Source organism: Petromyzon marinus, chromosome 35 (genome assembly GCF_048934315.1).
Source record: "Petromyzon marinus isolate PM22_M1 ecotype Great Lakes invasive population chromosome 35, UKy_Petmar_22M1.pri1.0, whole genome shotgun sequence".
Classification (NCBI taxonomy): domain Eukaryota; kingdom Metazoa; phylum Chordata; class Hyperoartia; order Petromyzontiformes; family Petromyzontidae; genus Petromyzon; species Petromyzon marinus.
Genome location: NC_133701.1, coordinates 3,468,854 through 3,482,522, shown reverse-complemented (window position 1 = coordinate 3,482,522; position 13,669 = coordinate 3,468,854). Strand labels below are relative to the sequence as shown.

At 51.1% G+C, this 13,669-nt stretch overlaps 2 protein-coding genes across 7 annotated transcripts in view; one reads left to right on the top strand and one right to left on the bottom strand.

The window, feature by feature from the left end:
• Positions 1-6: 6 nt before the first annotated feature.
• Positions 7-8,106, top strand: LOC142929815 (uncharacterized). 3 transcript variants are annotated; one of them, XM_076071834.1, is made up of 6 exons: positions 7-1,202; positions 2,937-3,116; positions 3,522-3,604; positions 5,899-6,641; positions 7,406-7,541; positions 7,610-8,106. In XM_076071834.1, the coding sequence occupies exons 1-6, from the start codon at positions 1,038-1,040 to the stop codon at positions 7,725-7,727; spliced, it is 1,425 nt and encodes a 474-aa protein (XP_075927949.1). In that variant the 5' UTR covers positions 7-1,037; the 3' UTR covers positions 7,728-8,106. The 3 variants fall into 3 exon arrangements, with proteins under 3 accessions (XP_075927949.1, XP_075927948.1, XP_075927947.1); XM_076071833.1 differs by having other exon boundaries at positions 2,940-3,116; positions 7,406-8,106; XM_076071832.1 differs by having other exon boundaries at positions 7,406-8,106.
• Positions 7,935-13,669, bottom strand: part of LOC116948856 (uncharacterized) — a 20,982-nt gene continuing 15,247 nt past the window's right edge. For all 4 annotated transcript variants that reach the window (XM_032966025.2, XM_032966026.2, XM_032966024.2 and 1 more), the window contains exons 7-8: positions 10,397-11,523; positions 7,935-10,271 (exon numbers count right to left, since the gene is read on the bottom strand). In XM_032966025.2, coding sequence (XP_032821916.2) covers positions 9,284-10,271; positions 10,397-11,523 — 2,115 coding nt within the window. In that variant the 3' untranslated portion in view covers positions 7,935-9,283. The remainder of the gene's footprint in view (positions 10,272-10,396; positions 11,524-13,669) is intronic.

Sequence of the window (13,669 nt, the reverse complement as noted above, 5' to 3'; positions counted from 1 at the left end):
TCACTTAAACAAACCGGGTCTCTGCAGCTTTAGGTTTCCTGTTCAAAGTTGGGCGCAATGAAAATGTGAAGGCGTTTAAAAAAAAATAATCTAAAAGAAAACAAAAAAAGAAAAGCCGTGTGTTTAAAAGACGATGCACATGGCACAATAATTGTGACTCGGAGAAAACTGTCTAAACTAAACAGCGCCGGAGAAAGAAAATAAATCGAAGTAAAACGTAGGGAACGGAAAAATACTAAAAGATGTTCAGCATCTACATCATAAGCAACACCGTGGAGGACGAACAACTACATAGGAGGCTCCCGTAGTCCGGCAGGTGGCCGTCAGCAGATGGGGCTGCACACTCACCGTGCCAGGCCACACGTTCACAAGCATTGAGCCATGTGTTAATTAACTCTCCAGTGTATTTTCAGGTTTTACAGCGTTTTGTTTGGCATGATGTCCGACGTTTTACTCTATGCTCCTAAAGAATCTCCCAGCACGTGGAACGAAATGCCAGGCAATGCTCTGAACAACTTGTGCTGCAACCTGAAAATGCATCGGAGAGTCATACAGAAACAACTATGCGCAGCCTCTGCTTTCTAAGCACACCCTGCAATATGCAACTTGAGGGACAGTGGTGGAGCATGGCTGACATGGGCCCTTGTGCAAAGAATGACATGGCCCCCCCCCCCTCACCTTGTTCAATTTCCCCCTCTTTATTGCCCACCGCCTGGGCCCCTCTTGCTCATGGGGCCCTGATGCAGTTGCCACTGCCTGCACAGCCGAAAGCTACGCCACTGTTGAAGGAGTCACACCACAAGCAGCACCTTTAAACGTTGAAGTCACTCAAGGAGCGCGAGTGACCACCTCCCTCTTTTTGTTTTTTATACGTGTCAGACGGGGGATACGTGCGTTTGATTAGCGCTGCCCAAGCACGCACGCTCGTGGGTTCTGCCCCGGGCCTCAGGTGGCTATTGTGAGCTAATTGAGCACTTAGTTGAATGGAGCATGAATCCGTTTGTGTAAAAGTGGAATTTTAATGCGCAATTTAATAAATGACGGCTCGTGGTTTCCATGCAGATGATGGAGTGAAGCGGAGCAGCCTAACGGCAAGGAGCGGAGGTCTTGAGTCCGGGTCAGAGACTGGATCTGGGTCAGCGGTGAGGTCGGGGTCAGCGACCGGAGCGACGGAGCTAAATTACGCGCCGCTCGTCTCGGAGGTGCGCTCCTCGGTGCCGTTAGTGCCAAGCCATGCCGCGCTCTTGTGCGCTCGCAAACGTGTGCCGTGCATTCAAGACGACAGCTGCAACCAAAAAACAGCAATGGCCTTGCGAGGGCCTGGTCTTGCATAAGCACGAGGCTGGGTCTGTGCTTGGGCCTTGCCGCATCGGCAGGGCGAGTCTTTGATCCACACGCGTCGTCCAGGGATCATTAAACCCGGGCTTCAGTTTCCTGCGTGGTTACAGCTAAATTAAAGTGAGAGCTTGAAGGGGAAAGAAGCCGGTTCAAACAGCATAATTGCAGGTGGTGCACATCGTCTCCGAGCAGGAAGCCTTTTTAAATGCATCCTTTTGTTTCTCAAATCCTCCAGAAAATGCCTTCCGAGCGGTGCGCAGTCTTCCACCCTCCACCATCACTCGGCCGCAGAGCCCGTGCGGTTTTTTTTTCCTCTCCTTCCTTCCTTTTTTTTCTCCCCTTCGCTCTGCTCCGAGACGGTAGCCGCAGTCTGTCACGAATGTCTGAAGTGACTCGGGAGCCCCGTAATTGCCGGCTTCGCGTGAGATGGATGTTCCTGAGGCCACCCCCAGCGAGAACACAGGCCACCCGCCATGACTGCGGGGGGCTCGGCTCCGCCTTTAAACTGCACACCGGGGCAGAGCGGCAGCGGCGACGGCGGCGGCGGCGGCTCACGTTACGCAAGAGAGTTATTCGCAAAGCCAATGTTTTTAATGTCTTTCCGTCAGGATGAGAGGACGCATTTAAATGTACGGCACGTGTTGGCCCTCCCCCCCCCCATTGTAAAAATGAGCAGTGACATTGCCGCAGATGGCTGCAGCCCAGACGGTTTATTGTAAAATTGCCGTGGCATATAAAAAATAATAATGAAAAATAAAAAAAAGATTTAAATAGTTCCATACAGAGTTAATGCAGAATGAAAAAAAATCTTTTTTTTTGCACAGATATATTTTCGTAGGAACATGGAATATGAGAAACTCAATATTTCCGCGCCAGGCCCGGCCAAGTGTGCGGTGGCTGGGAACGCGATACGGCGCGACGGGCCGGGGCATTCCCGTGCGAGATGCGCTGCGGTGGGATGCGACGGTCTGGTGACCGTGCGACGGTCTGGGGACGCGCGAGCGTGTGACCTTTAAGGGTTCCCCCCGCCTTGTGGCACAGGAACGAAAACCCCACGGAGCCACCCCGACTCCAGAGGAAGCAGAAAGGCAGCCCCCATCTCGGATGCCTTTGTTTTCTTTCTCTACTTTATTATTGCTTGTCAGAGAGCCTGACGAGGTGGTATTAATATCGCGTGCTAGCGGGCCTTCCTTGCAGCGCTGCGCAGCGCTCGCGAGGCGCACCGTGTGAGGGGCGCTGAACCAGGGACGGCCGCTTGTTTAGGCAACTTATCAATGTCTCAACAGCGCACAGCTCCTCTCTGTTATTCCTTTTGTATTTTTTGAAAAGGTTTTGAAGGCTCTTAATTAAAATATTGAATCGGATTTCCACAAAAAATGGCAGATTTTTTTTCGCTCGCTATTTTCGAAGGTTTTTGTTCATTACTATTGAAATTTAAACTGTGAAAAAAAAAAGGTTTGGCCTCATTTACAGAAGTAATTCACATCTGCTGCGATGCTGGTGAATCGATTTGCGCCGCCACGGACCGCCGCGTAGATGCCGGCGCGTTGTTTAAGCGTGCTTCCGTTTCTGCCTCGTGTACCGGTCCCTACCCACAGCAGCAACAGCAGCAACAACAACAGCAGGAGCAGCAGCAGCAGCAGCCCTCAAACTCGCGCGGAGACACGACCCCGCGACACCGCGGCATGCGACCTTCCACCTCCCGACTGCTCTCTTTTTCCCGGCCAAACACGGCGAGGCGTGGGACCTCCAAACCAATACCAACACTCCCGGCTCATGTACGGTCGCCCTGGCTGAGTCACAGCACACGGCAACAAACCAGGACAGATGCAAGGGGGGAAACCTAAACTGTGGGAAAGGCCTAGCTGGTGCTTTTTTTGTTTTCGCAGTTACGTGATCGAATAGTTATCGTGTGTGTCAGGCCCAACGCGGTATTTACCAACTCATTGCACATGTAGAGTCGTTTTGTCGATCTGCTGCTGGATGAGGGCCTCATTGCGGCGTGCGAAATTGCGGTGGGTAATTTGACCAACGTCGCCACGTTGGTCAGTGTAGGGTGGATTTTCTCTGACTTCTCCGCATAGATGTTGCAGCATCATGCAATACGATGGAAATTGCTGCACTATCCCTCTGCTGGCAATGAAGCCCACTGGCTCAATATCTGAGTTTTTTTTTTTTACCAGGACTCAGCTGACTCCTCCTCGGTCCCAAGCATCTTGCCTGACCGATCTGATCCGGAGACATGTGCACCAGGAGGGCCTCCCAGGTATGATGAGCTCTCACTCAACGTAAAAATAATAACATCCTTTATTTACCCAGGAAGTTTTCACTGCGTCTAAATACTTCTTTGTCAGGAAGGTGCTGTTTTTGGAAGTTTGGCCAATTCTATTCGTGAGTGATTGGCAAGTGGAAAAGGAAATCGAAAATTCCTGAAGAAAATGCACGCATGCAAGGGGGTAACGCTCAAGGCTCTGCCACAGATGGATTCAAGAACCTATTGTTGAACTGAGATCTTCTGGCCACCTCACAGGGGCCAGGCGTGGACTGCACCCACCCAACCAGCTTCACGAGAGGCTGGCCGGGACATTACTGGAACATTTGTTTCACCAGGCCAGAATCCACTGTCACTTTTGGCAGTGACTCCTGCAAGAGAGAGAGAGACGTGGGATGAAATATTGGAACAAATAATAATTTTAGTTGTTTACCCAGAAATACCTCGCTGAGTAGCAAGACTGCTTTTAAGAGGCCCAAGCCCAAGCCTACAGTCTCTCATCCAAATACTAATCAGGCTGAACTCTGCCTAGCTTCCAAGATCCAATGGGTTTGGCCGTGTGGTCATAGACGCCGTTGCATCGACGCTGGCGCGATTTCTGTATCCAGGCCATGGTGGTTCCTTGAACGGAGCCACGAAAAGAAATCCGCCCACCCACGGGAGGCTGCGCTCCATCCGCCGCGCGCTCATAAATAGTGGAGATTCTTGGGCTGCGTTCCCCCGTCGAGGCATCGCGAGGCTGCCGAGCACGTGGGCCAAGAGGACCGCATTGTGGAGGCTCCACGTGGAGCCGAGGCTAGGCCTCGGCGCTCTCGTTTTGTCGGGGGTCACGCCGAGGTGTCCCCTGTTAAGGGGGCGGCGGCGCTGTGGAATTTTAAAAGGCGGCTTGCAGCTGTAACGCGCGGGGCCAGCCTCTTGTGTGTGTGTCGGAACGCACTATTCCTGGGTACGGGAACACCGTTTAGGAACAGAGGTTAATGGAATAATAGATTTGACTGAAATATGAGCCCTCCCATGGGTACGCTAGGATTCGTGCACGCTACTAAAGGGGCCAAGAGGTACACCGAGGAAAAGATGGATAGGGGGAAATTAGTTCAACCGCTAAAAACAACGGGCTTAACTCGCGCTGAGAACAATGGCCAAATCAAACAGTGCCGAGCTTGGACGAAATTCATAAACAAAAACAAACAACAGCCGCAAGTGACACGACTGATTGTTATTTATTGGAGGAATATATTACAACAGAAACGAGGCGATGGTTAAGTCCGTGTTTAAAATAGGATTTGGGAGACAGAGTAATGGGCAGCCTTGTGTTCTCTAGGCATGCAAAGATGCATTCATTCATCAATTCAAATCGATTCTGATGCTCATGACACGGGAACCGAATAGTGCATTTAAGAGTTTTTTGTTAAAATGTATATATTTTTAAATCCTATACTGTATGTTGCTTGTCATGAGTTCATTTGACCCCTGCAGCCACGAGAGGGACTGCAAGGTTGCCAGGAAGTGGCAGTGCTGATATGCTCTAAGAAGCGTGGCTTTTCTCTGACTTCTCTGATTTCCTTCCAAATGCTGCACTTATTCATGGAATAGGCCAAACATCCATCTACAGTCCGCTCTTGAAAAGACTTGAGAGTCGGTGAGGCTTTCTTGCGTAAATAGCTGGTAAACTATATTGTCCCCCCCCCCCGCAATTTTCTACAAATTGTGCTTTTACTACGCCACGAGTCAAAGACAATTCTGAAGTCTCAGTGCAGTGCACCACCCCCTTGTCAGAGAACGACCTGTGGAAGCAGATACTTCAGAACTACTTCTGACATCTCAAGTGACCTATCAACACTAGGGGGCAGCGCTTTCATACCCCACTGCGACAAAAAGAGACGTTTGTCACATGACGGTGAAACTGATAGCTTAATTCTTAGGGCTGAAATGTTGTCAAAGTAAGTGAAAAACCAAATCTAATTTGATGGTTATTATGCAGTCATCGGTGACCAGACTGAGACCATTAACTCGCCACACCTGAGAATGTGGTTAAATCACAGGTGGCTGCTCGGATTTAATTCCATGAATTGAGAGGCGCCAGCTCACCGCTCCGACCTCTGAGCCACCCGGCAAACAACAACAAAAAATGTGATTCTTGAATCAATCGAACTGCGATCCTAAATCGTGACTAATGAATCAAATCAAGAGGGAGTTGGATCGTTGCGCTGTTCGGTTGTTGTGGAATTTTGTGATGCTGCCGAGGGCCTCGCGCTCAATGTCGTTTACTCTCTCCGTCCGCCTGACAGCGTCGTCACCCTGCCCGAAGTGGAAGAAGACGAGTCGGGCCAAACGAACCGCGAACCTGGCGGACGAGAGGAACAACGTGTAACGGCGCCAGTGAAGAATGCTTCTGGAGGCCCCAGATCAGTGAATAGCGGTGGTTCGGGAGATATTGATCCAGTGAAAAGCTGTTTAGGAGACCTTGAGCAAGTGGGGACTGGGCCAGGAGACCAAGGGCAATTACACAGCGTTTCAGGAGATGCAAGTCCAGGAGAGAACAGTCCAGTAGATAGTGTTTTAGTGGGGAGTGGTTCAGGAGACCCTCAGCAAATGGAGAGTCATTCAAGAGATACCATACTGGTGGAGAGCGGTTTACGGAACCCTGGACTGGTGGAGAGTGGTTCAGGCACCATTGGTCCAGTGGACCGTTTTTCAGGACACCCTGTTCAAGCAGAAAGTGGATCAGTACAGCACGAGACGAATGAAAGTGGAAAACCACCCCTTGGGCCAAGAGAAAGTGAGTCACAGCCACGTAGCCCCGACAGGACAGAGGCAGACCAGCTCGCGCATGGGTATCCAGGAGGCAGTTCCAATTACAGCGATGGGGGTGACCGGCCAAACCGCAACACCACCAAAGAGATGGCCCCAGGGCGATCAGATAGTGCCTCATCGTACCAAGCCCGCCGTGTCGCGATCTGGAGGCACAGCGACTGCACGCCGCCCGACAGCGAACGGCTTTCGGCTCAACAACGCGCACTCACTCGCAGAGGCAAGCATGGGGTTCGACCAGCGAATATCTTATACCAATAGGTTTGCATCTGTCACCGTGACATCAACGGCATGCGGGGGGGCGTCGTGACATTACAACTCGGGTGACGTCACGCCTCTTGCCAAATTGCCCTGAATGTGACAGATTTCAGAGGCTAAGTAGGTTCGAGTCTGAATAGTGCTTGGATAGGTGACCACCATGCATAGCATGTTGTTCTCGGCTGTGGGGCAACGTGGTGGGGCAACACAGGGAAGCGCAGCAAAGTCCATTACTGCGCAGTACTACTATGGGGCCGTCCATAAATGATGTCACGCATCTAGGGGGAGGGGGGGGGGGTCAGACATTTGTGGCGATGTGTGACGAGGGGGGGGGCTTGAGAAATGTGACGTCACATCAAAATGCGCAACTTTAAATACAGACAACACGTTCTACTTATTTAAATAGACTTTTGAATAAATGTTTTATCCTACAACATCAGAGTGCAGCGCCACATTAAATACGCACTACAATGACAATAGTTTAAAGCGATTTGAAGCATGGTTTATTTTCAAAATGGAAAAAAATATGGTTTTGTGGGGGGGGGGGGGGGGTAAAAATCGTCCAAAATCGCGTGACGTAATTTATGGACGGCCCCTATGCCAGAGTACAATATCGTTCTATAGCACAGCAGAAAATAACACATTTACTCTTAGTACCGCTCTACTCTAGGCTTAATATTCGTGCTGAAGTGTGGTCAAATAACCCCCTGCTGCCGGTCACCACAGGTGCTCCCGCGCCGATCTGGAGCCGCCTGCTGCCAGAGGCTCGGAGTGCCGATTGCGGCGCGAGATCGGCGTCCGTGCAGGTGGCCAACCAGTGGCTGGAGGGGGGCCTGCGATCCCTTCGCTCGGCCGAACGGAGGCCGGGTCACGCCCCGCGGACTGCCCAGGAGAGCGGTGCTCCGTCCCCTGCCGCGCGTCGTGGCGGAGAGGCGGGAGACTCGACTCGCGGTCGGAAAGTCGTGAGTTCGTATCGTGGTCGAGCGTCGATGCGGGAGGTGGAGTTATTTTACTCGATTGTGGAAGAATAAATTTTGCCACTGTTTAATGGAGAGTGATATCTTGTCTCTCAAAATCAAACAGAATCACGTTTTTTTTTCTTTCCAAAGAGAGAAATTGAGCACTTTGATGCGGGTTGTAATGACATCGATAAAAAATAAGGTAATTGTTTATGATGAAATTGTTTAAATAAAGCTTTATTAACAGATGAGGAATGCTGCTCAGACACACAAAATAATGAGCACAGTACATAAAATAATAAAAAAGTTTTATTTTTAAAGTGCATTTTTTTAACACGCTTGTATCCTCAAATCTTGTAACTCAATTTTAACCCACTTCCCGATGTGTGTATCGGCTGTAAACTTGGTATACTTATGTTATACTGATGACAATACTATATTCTATCATAAAAATTATATATTTTTAAACTTTATTTTTTATATGTTATGTTTCGGCTTGGGTGTAATTGTCCACGGTCGACTGACGTTGGCTGTAATTAGTCACGGTCCGTTACGTTGTGGCAAGCTTCGGGGCCACATCCTGGAGTCGTGGAGTTCTTCCATTACAAGTATATTTCATAAAAGCGTTTTTAAAAATATTACTTATTTACTGATTACGTAAAAATTATTACCTCTAAGACGTCATTTAGGTGTACACCACATTATTTATAGAAACATTTTAAAACGTAGCATGTATGGTGTTCAATGCAGTAATTAAGCTACACTGTTATATTCCCAGATTATTTGTTTTACATTTAAAATTTATATTCTAAGAGGGTAATTAAAATTAAGAATACTACTGAAGTCACGTGGTGTATCTTGTGTGCAAGCTTGGAGGCGCGTTCCGGTGCTTTTGCACCACCAGCACCCACGGTACCTGGCTACAGCATTTTTTTCCTGGCATTGCCACCTGCCTTGGCAAACGAAGTGATAAATGCGCAATCCCATCGTTGATTCTTGGGTCAGATCGTCGTGCGAGTAAAATGCCAATGTGTAATGTAGGCTCGTCTCTACCCGCCAAATAAAGCGGTAACGTGAAACAAACGGGCCACATTTCATTGCTTGAGCACAGCGGTATGTTGGTGAGCAAACAACAACCTTCAACAATTTGGATTGCACCTCAACATACCGGTGAGCTGAAGTATTAAATCACGGTGTGTTTGTTCACTTGACAATTGTATTTACTTGGTTGTCGGTTGGAGGAGGGTGCACAACACACATTAGAAATGGACTCATACGATCAAACCCAAAAATAAATTCTGAGTCATAACATTGGTCATGGAGCGTACGAGTTAAACGCCCAGTAACTTCACCGAGCGATGTGCATTTCATTAGCTATTCGAAAAATGCATGCTGCTGGGTGGCAAAGAATGTTTAACATGCCATGCTTAATTATTACACTTTAAATCCCATGATATATTACTCACCATAAGCCAGAGGCAAGTTCATTACAAAAGCACTCATTTCATATTTGCTGGACCTGAGCCACAAACCTCAATGCCGTGCTTAAGCCGCGACCTAAACCTTGGCTCCCTGTTGCCAAGTCAAGTCACAACTGCAGGTTTTTTTTCCTCTGTGGCCATCATGAAATCGACACGTGTGGCTTTCAGGAATCTCCACGCTTCAGGAAAAAACTCTCATTCTTCTTCCACAGCGCCGTGTCCCAGGGGTCATAGCACTCCTCCCGCCCCCCGGCGGTGGCCTTGTTTCGGTGGAGGAGGCCGGGGCGAGTCATGGCCTCCACCCTGGATGGGTCCATCAACTGCTCCACACTTTCAGCACCACCATCGCCACTCAGGATCTCATCCAGGAAGTCCCTCCGCTTTGCACGCACCTTCACTATAGGGCCCGGCTCCAGTGCAGCTGTGGATGCCCGCTTCCCCTCACCCCCGCCGGGCCGCCCTCTGCTTCTCCCACAACCCCCACCTCTGCCGTCCCCCTTGTCCCGCCTGTGCCCGAAAAAATCAGCCAGGATTGACGTGTCCCCGAGCAATTCGGAGAGGTCGTCCGTGGAACTTCTGGCTGCTGTTCCTGTCCCAACAGTAGCGTCACTCGCTAACGAAGTCAAACCTTGCCTGCCGCTGCTGCAGAAAACACGGCTGTTGCAAAGCTGTTGTTTTGACCCGGTCAGGTCAGCTGATGAGCAAATCAGACCTCGTTCCTGCTCAGGGGCATCCTTTGTTGTCACAGAACTCGGAACAAATTTGGGCTTGTTATCACCAAGAACACAGGTGTACGCTTCTCGGGTTCCTTGGACCTCGTCCTCAAAACCCTGGGCAACTGCCACTCTGTGACGAGTTTGACAACTTGCTTCTTGCACATCGTCCGAGCCCGAGCTGCTGTCGTAGGTCAGCGGAGCGCCGTGCCTTGGTTTGCGTGCTCGAGGGGGTTTGGCCCTCGGAGGCTTCTCGCCACGAGGATCCACGCCTGTGGCGTACAGCTCGGTCAGGACGCCGCACAGCTCGGGTTGGCGAGAGGTGTAGAAGTCCTGCATGATTTTCAGACGTCCCTCCCTGTCGCTGTGCAGAATCAGCGTGGCCAGATCTTGCACTGAACCCAGGCCACGGTGTCTGGCCATTTCCTCGAAATGCTCCCTGCAACAAGGAAAATCAATAAAGCACAGCAAGCCCCTTACATTCATCCATAACGATGCTGAAATGGACAAGCTTGCATCGTGACATTCTTTGTCAATGTATCGTCAATGTAGCTGGAGTCTCACCTACGCATGGTGTCTGGTGTTTGTCCGATCGTCACAGGAACGCCCTTCCATTTGAGGGTTCTTGACTCAGAGCCTGGAATGGGGGCTCCCCCTGCGGCAGCCACCGCCTCCTGCTGTGGCCGGCGGTAGCTGTGCGGAAGTAGAGGCTCAGTGCGTCGCCGCACGTCGTCCGGGGTGGTGTCTGTGCCGAGCGGGTTGTCACTTCGGACATCCGCCCGAACCCCAGTGGTGACGCCACCTTCATCAGATGACAAACTGAAGGCTTTGATCTCCGGGGTTTCCCCTTCAAACACAATCCTCTTTGCTTGTCTGGGTGCAACCAATGCCTCGGCTTGAACGGAAACTCCTCCTGTCCTCCTCACAGCTGCCGGCATAACAAGCTCGTCTGACGAGGAGATGCTGATGTCGTCCGACTCCTCGCTGACCTCCCCAGCCACAGAGCTCCTCTGCCTGTGCCTCGCGATCTTCAGTTTGGATGAACTTCCTTCTGAAGTTTTGCGTTGAAATGCACAACTTTCCTTTACCGGTGACGCACGGTCCCTCTCGCTGTTACTGGATGTATTGCCCGTGTCTGGTACAGCAGAAATAATATCCCTGTCTTTGCTCTGCTGTTCTAAACTGCTGCTGCCACCTTCATGGCTGCTTTCCGTTTCAGCGACATGTGAAACCGGACTCTCGGGGACTACGTTCTCTGTGAGCTCCGAGGCGGAAATAACGCAGATTCCGTCAACACGCCGGCTCAAACGTTGCGGCCAAGCTTCTCCACGTGGCTCGTCCGCGTCACCCTGGCGGGCACCCGTTTCCTTTTCAGAATCGCTGCACGAATTATCGGAGGATGCGCTCTCCGCTATTTCGCCACCCATTTCGAAAAACTCGGCAAACTCTTCAAGGAAGCATGTGAATCGGCCTGAGCCCAGCAGGCTGGGCTGCTGCAGTCGATCCGAGGGTTGAACCTGCGCGGTTACGATTGAGTGGGTGACCCCTTTGTCACTGCTGGTGCTGTCACGGCAAGGGTCTCCCACTGCCGCAAGCGCCGCCGCCACCGGCGCCCGTCGCGTCCACTGTTCCCCGCTGATAGCCCTGCCGCACGCCACCGTCTCCCCAGCGTCCCCATCTCGTGCTTCGTCCTGTTCGGCAGAATAAAACACGAGCAATTGTGGCCATGAGTAAGGCTGTCGCCCGAGGAAACAATGCAACCACATGCTTTACATTTTACAATGGAAACTAAAAAATGAGCAGATGTAAATTGGGGCACGCACGTGGGTTAGAATTAGACCACACCTGGCGCAGGGCCAATGCCGCACCCTGAAAGCTGTAATGTGAACTTTACAAACTGGGAAAATTGGCACCTGTTGTGTGCGTGTAAAAAACAGCTTTCGGCCAAATAAAAATACCTAACGATACGGCTTGCACGAGCCGCCATGCCTTTCGCATTCTTGTATTGCGTGCACAAATTTGAGAAATTCTGGTTCCCTCCGGGAAAGAATGCCAAACAGGACCCTCCTGAAAATGTGTCTTGAGACTCGGTAAAGTTTTTTTCTGGCCAGAGCACACTGATATAAACATAATTGAACCGTACAGCCGAGTCGAGTGAGCGGTGGACTTAAGTTCATAAAATGAGTACCACATTGTGGGAAGCGACACTGGCTACTGCCACGAGAACATGACATTTTCAACACTGGCTCAGGGTCTTTGCTCTTGTGCGCAAAGACCCTTAGAAATACTGGCCACTGCTGCATCAAATAAAAACATTTCAAAACTGGCTCAGGGCTGCCAGTGCTGCCCCTTTACTTATTTGAGCAGGAAGACACGTTGACTTTTGATTCCTGTTATAGAGTCAATGCTCCACTGCTGGGCGCGACCACCCTGGGGGACCGCAATGTCCTTGTAACAACAGCGCAACTCCCCAGGGCACGTTGAGCGGTCACACGGAGCGTGACCGCCACGCGCGCTGTCCAGGACGTCATCGTGGGTAGAAAAAAAAATCTCAGTGAATCCGACTGCCCTTTACCAGGAGCAATGTTGGATTAAATGACAGCAGTGAGCGATGGGGGGGGGGGGAAAGAGGGAAAACCAAACCTTTCGTTACAAAGTGAAGTCGCTCCAAGCCAGGACAACAAAAGGAAATGCTGTTCAAGTGAAGAGAGAAAAAAAAATATGCTCGTTGAAAAGTATGAGTCTGACATTTCATTGTTGTGTTTTCTAATTAATGGTGCAGGCAGCCTTTGCTCGACTGTGATTAAAAGCACTTGTGGGAGAAGGAGAGAAATAAACGGAGTCCAGCGTGGATCCCCAGCCTCGGCACAGCGGGCATTTAATCACACAGCCCGCACCGCTCCTCAGCTCGTCCACCCCCAGTCGTCCTCCAAGCGACACCTGGGCCCGACGACGTGGGTCTGCGCCCGGCATCTTCTTCCCATCTCCCAACCGTTTGCCCCACCAGATGCCCCACCTTTTGCCCCACCATCGCTGCCGGGCTGTCCCACCGGCTGCTGGATTTATTAGCTCAGGAAGTGCACTTGGTAAACCTGGCTCTGAGCTGGTGGGGGATGTGGTGGGTGGGGGGGGGGGGAGGGTGGGAGTCGGTGGAGAGTGTGGGGGCAGGCTGGGTGGCTCGGCAGCGGGAGTGCCTGGGTGGTCTCCTTTCTTCCCAACACAACACACGCACGCACACACACACGTGCACACGCACAGCCACCACCGCCTGTGCCCACTACACGTGCGTGTGCGAGCGAGCTGGGAGAGACTGCCCCAGTGCGTGCGGGGCTGCACTGTGTTTATGTTACCGTCCTTGTTTATGGTGCGAGCGTCGCAAACTCTCCCGTTCGCCGCCGCACTTTTGGGCCACGGCGCTTTTTGTGCACCTAAATGCGACGAGCAGCCAAAACAAACTTCTCGTTGTTAAAGCCCTCGCTGATTAAAACAAGCAATTCAAGTTGTTTTTTATGGAAGGGTAAATTTGCTGGCTTCTCCTACACATCGTGTGGCCCATTTACCCCCCAAGTGGAGAAGAATCCACGGTTAACTGCACTCGGAAATGACCGCTCTGTATTAATCACCGAGAACCACGCCGATTTAAATTCGTGTGCGAGAGCGCCGCGAGCGAGATGCCTTTGTGCTGCCGCCACTCATGGCTAACACTGGTAGTGGGGGCAGGGAATCCCACTACTCGGAGCGGACAGGAGATGCACCGGGATTAGCGAGACAGAAACACGCACCAGGAAACACTGCCTCCACTAGCTGGCCTGGAGGGTGCAGACTTCATCAAGAACC

What these genes read in the sequence shown, in the direction of transcription:
- LOC142929815 (XM_076071832.1), top strand. Translation starts at nt 1,038, where the DNA reads ATGACGGCTCGTGGTTTCCATGCAGATGATGGAGTGAAGCGGAGCAGC. An exon ending in ACGCGCCGCTCGTCTCGGAG is followed by an intron (nt 1,203 to 2,936) that starts GTGCGCTCCTCG and finishes CCCTACCCACAG; the next exon opens with CAGCAACAGCAGCAACAACA. An exon ending in TACCAACACTCCCGGCTCAT is followed by an intron (nt 3,117 to 3,521) that starts GTACGGTCGCCC and finishes TTTTTTTACCAG; the next exon opens with GACTCAGCTGACTCCTCCTC.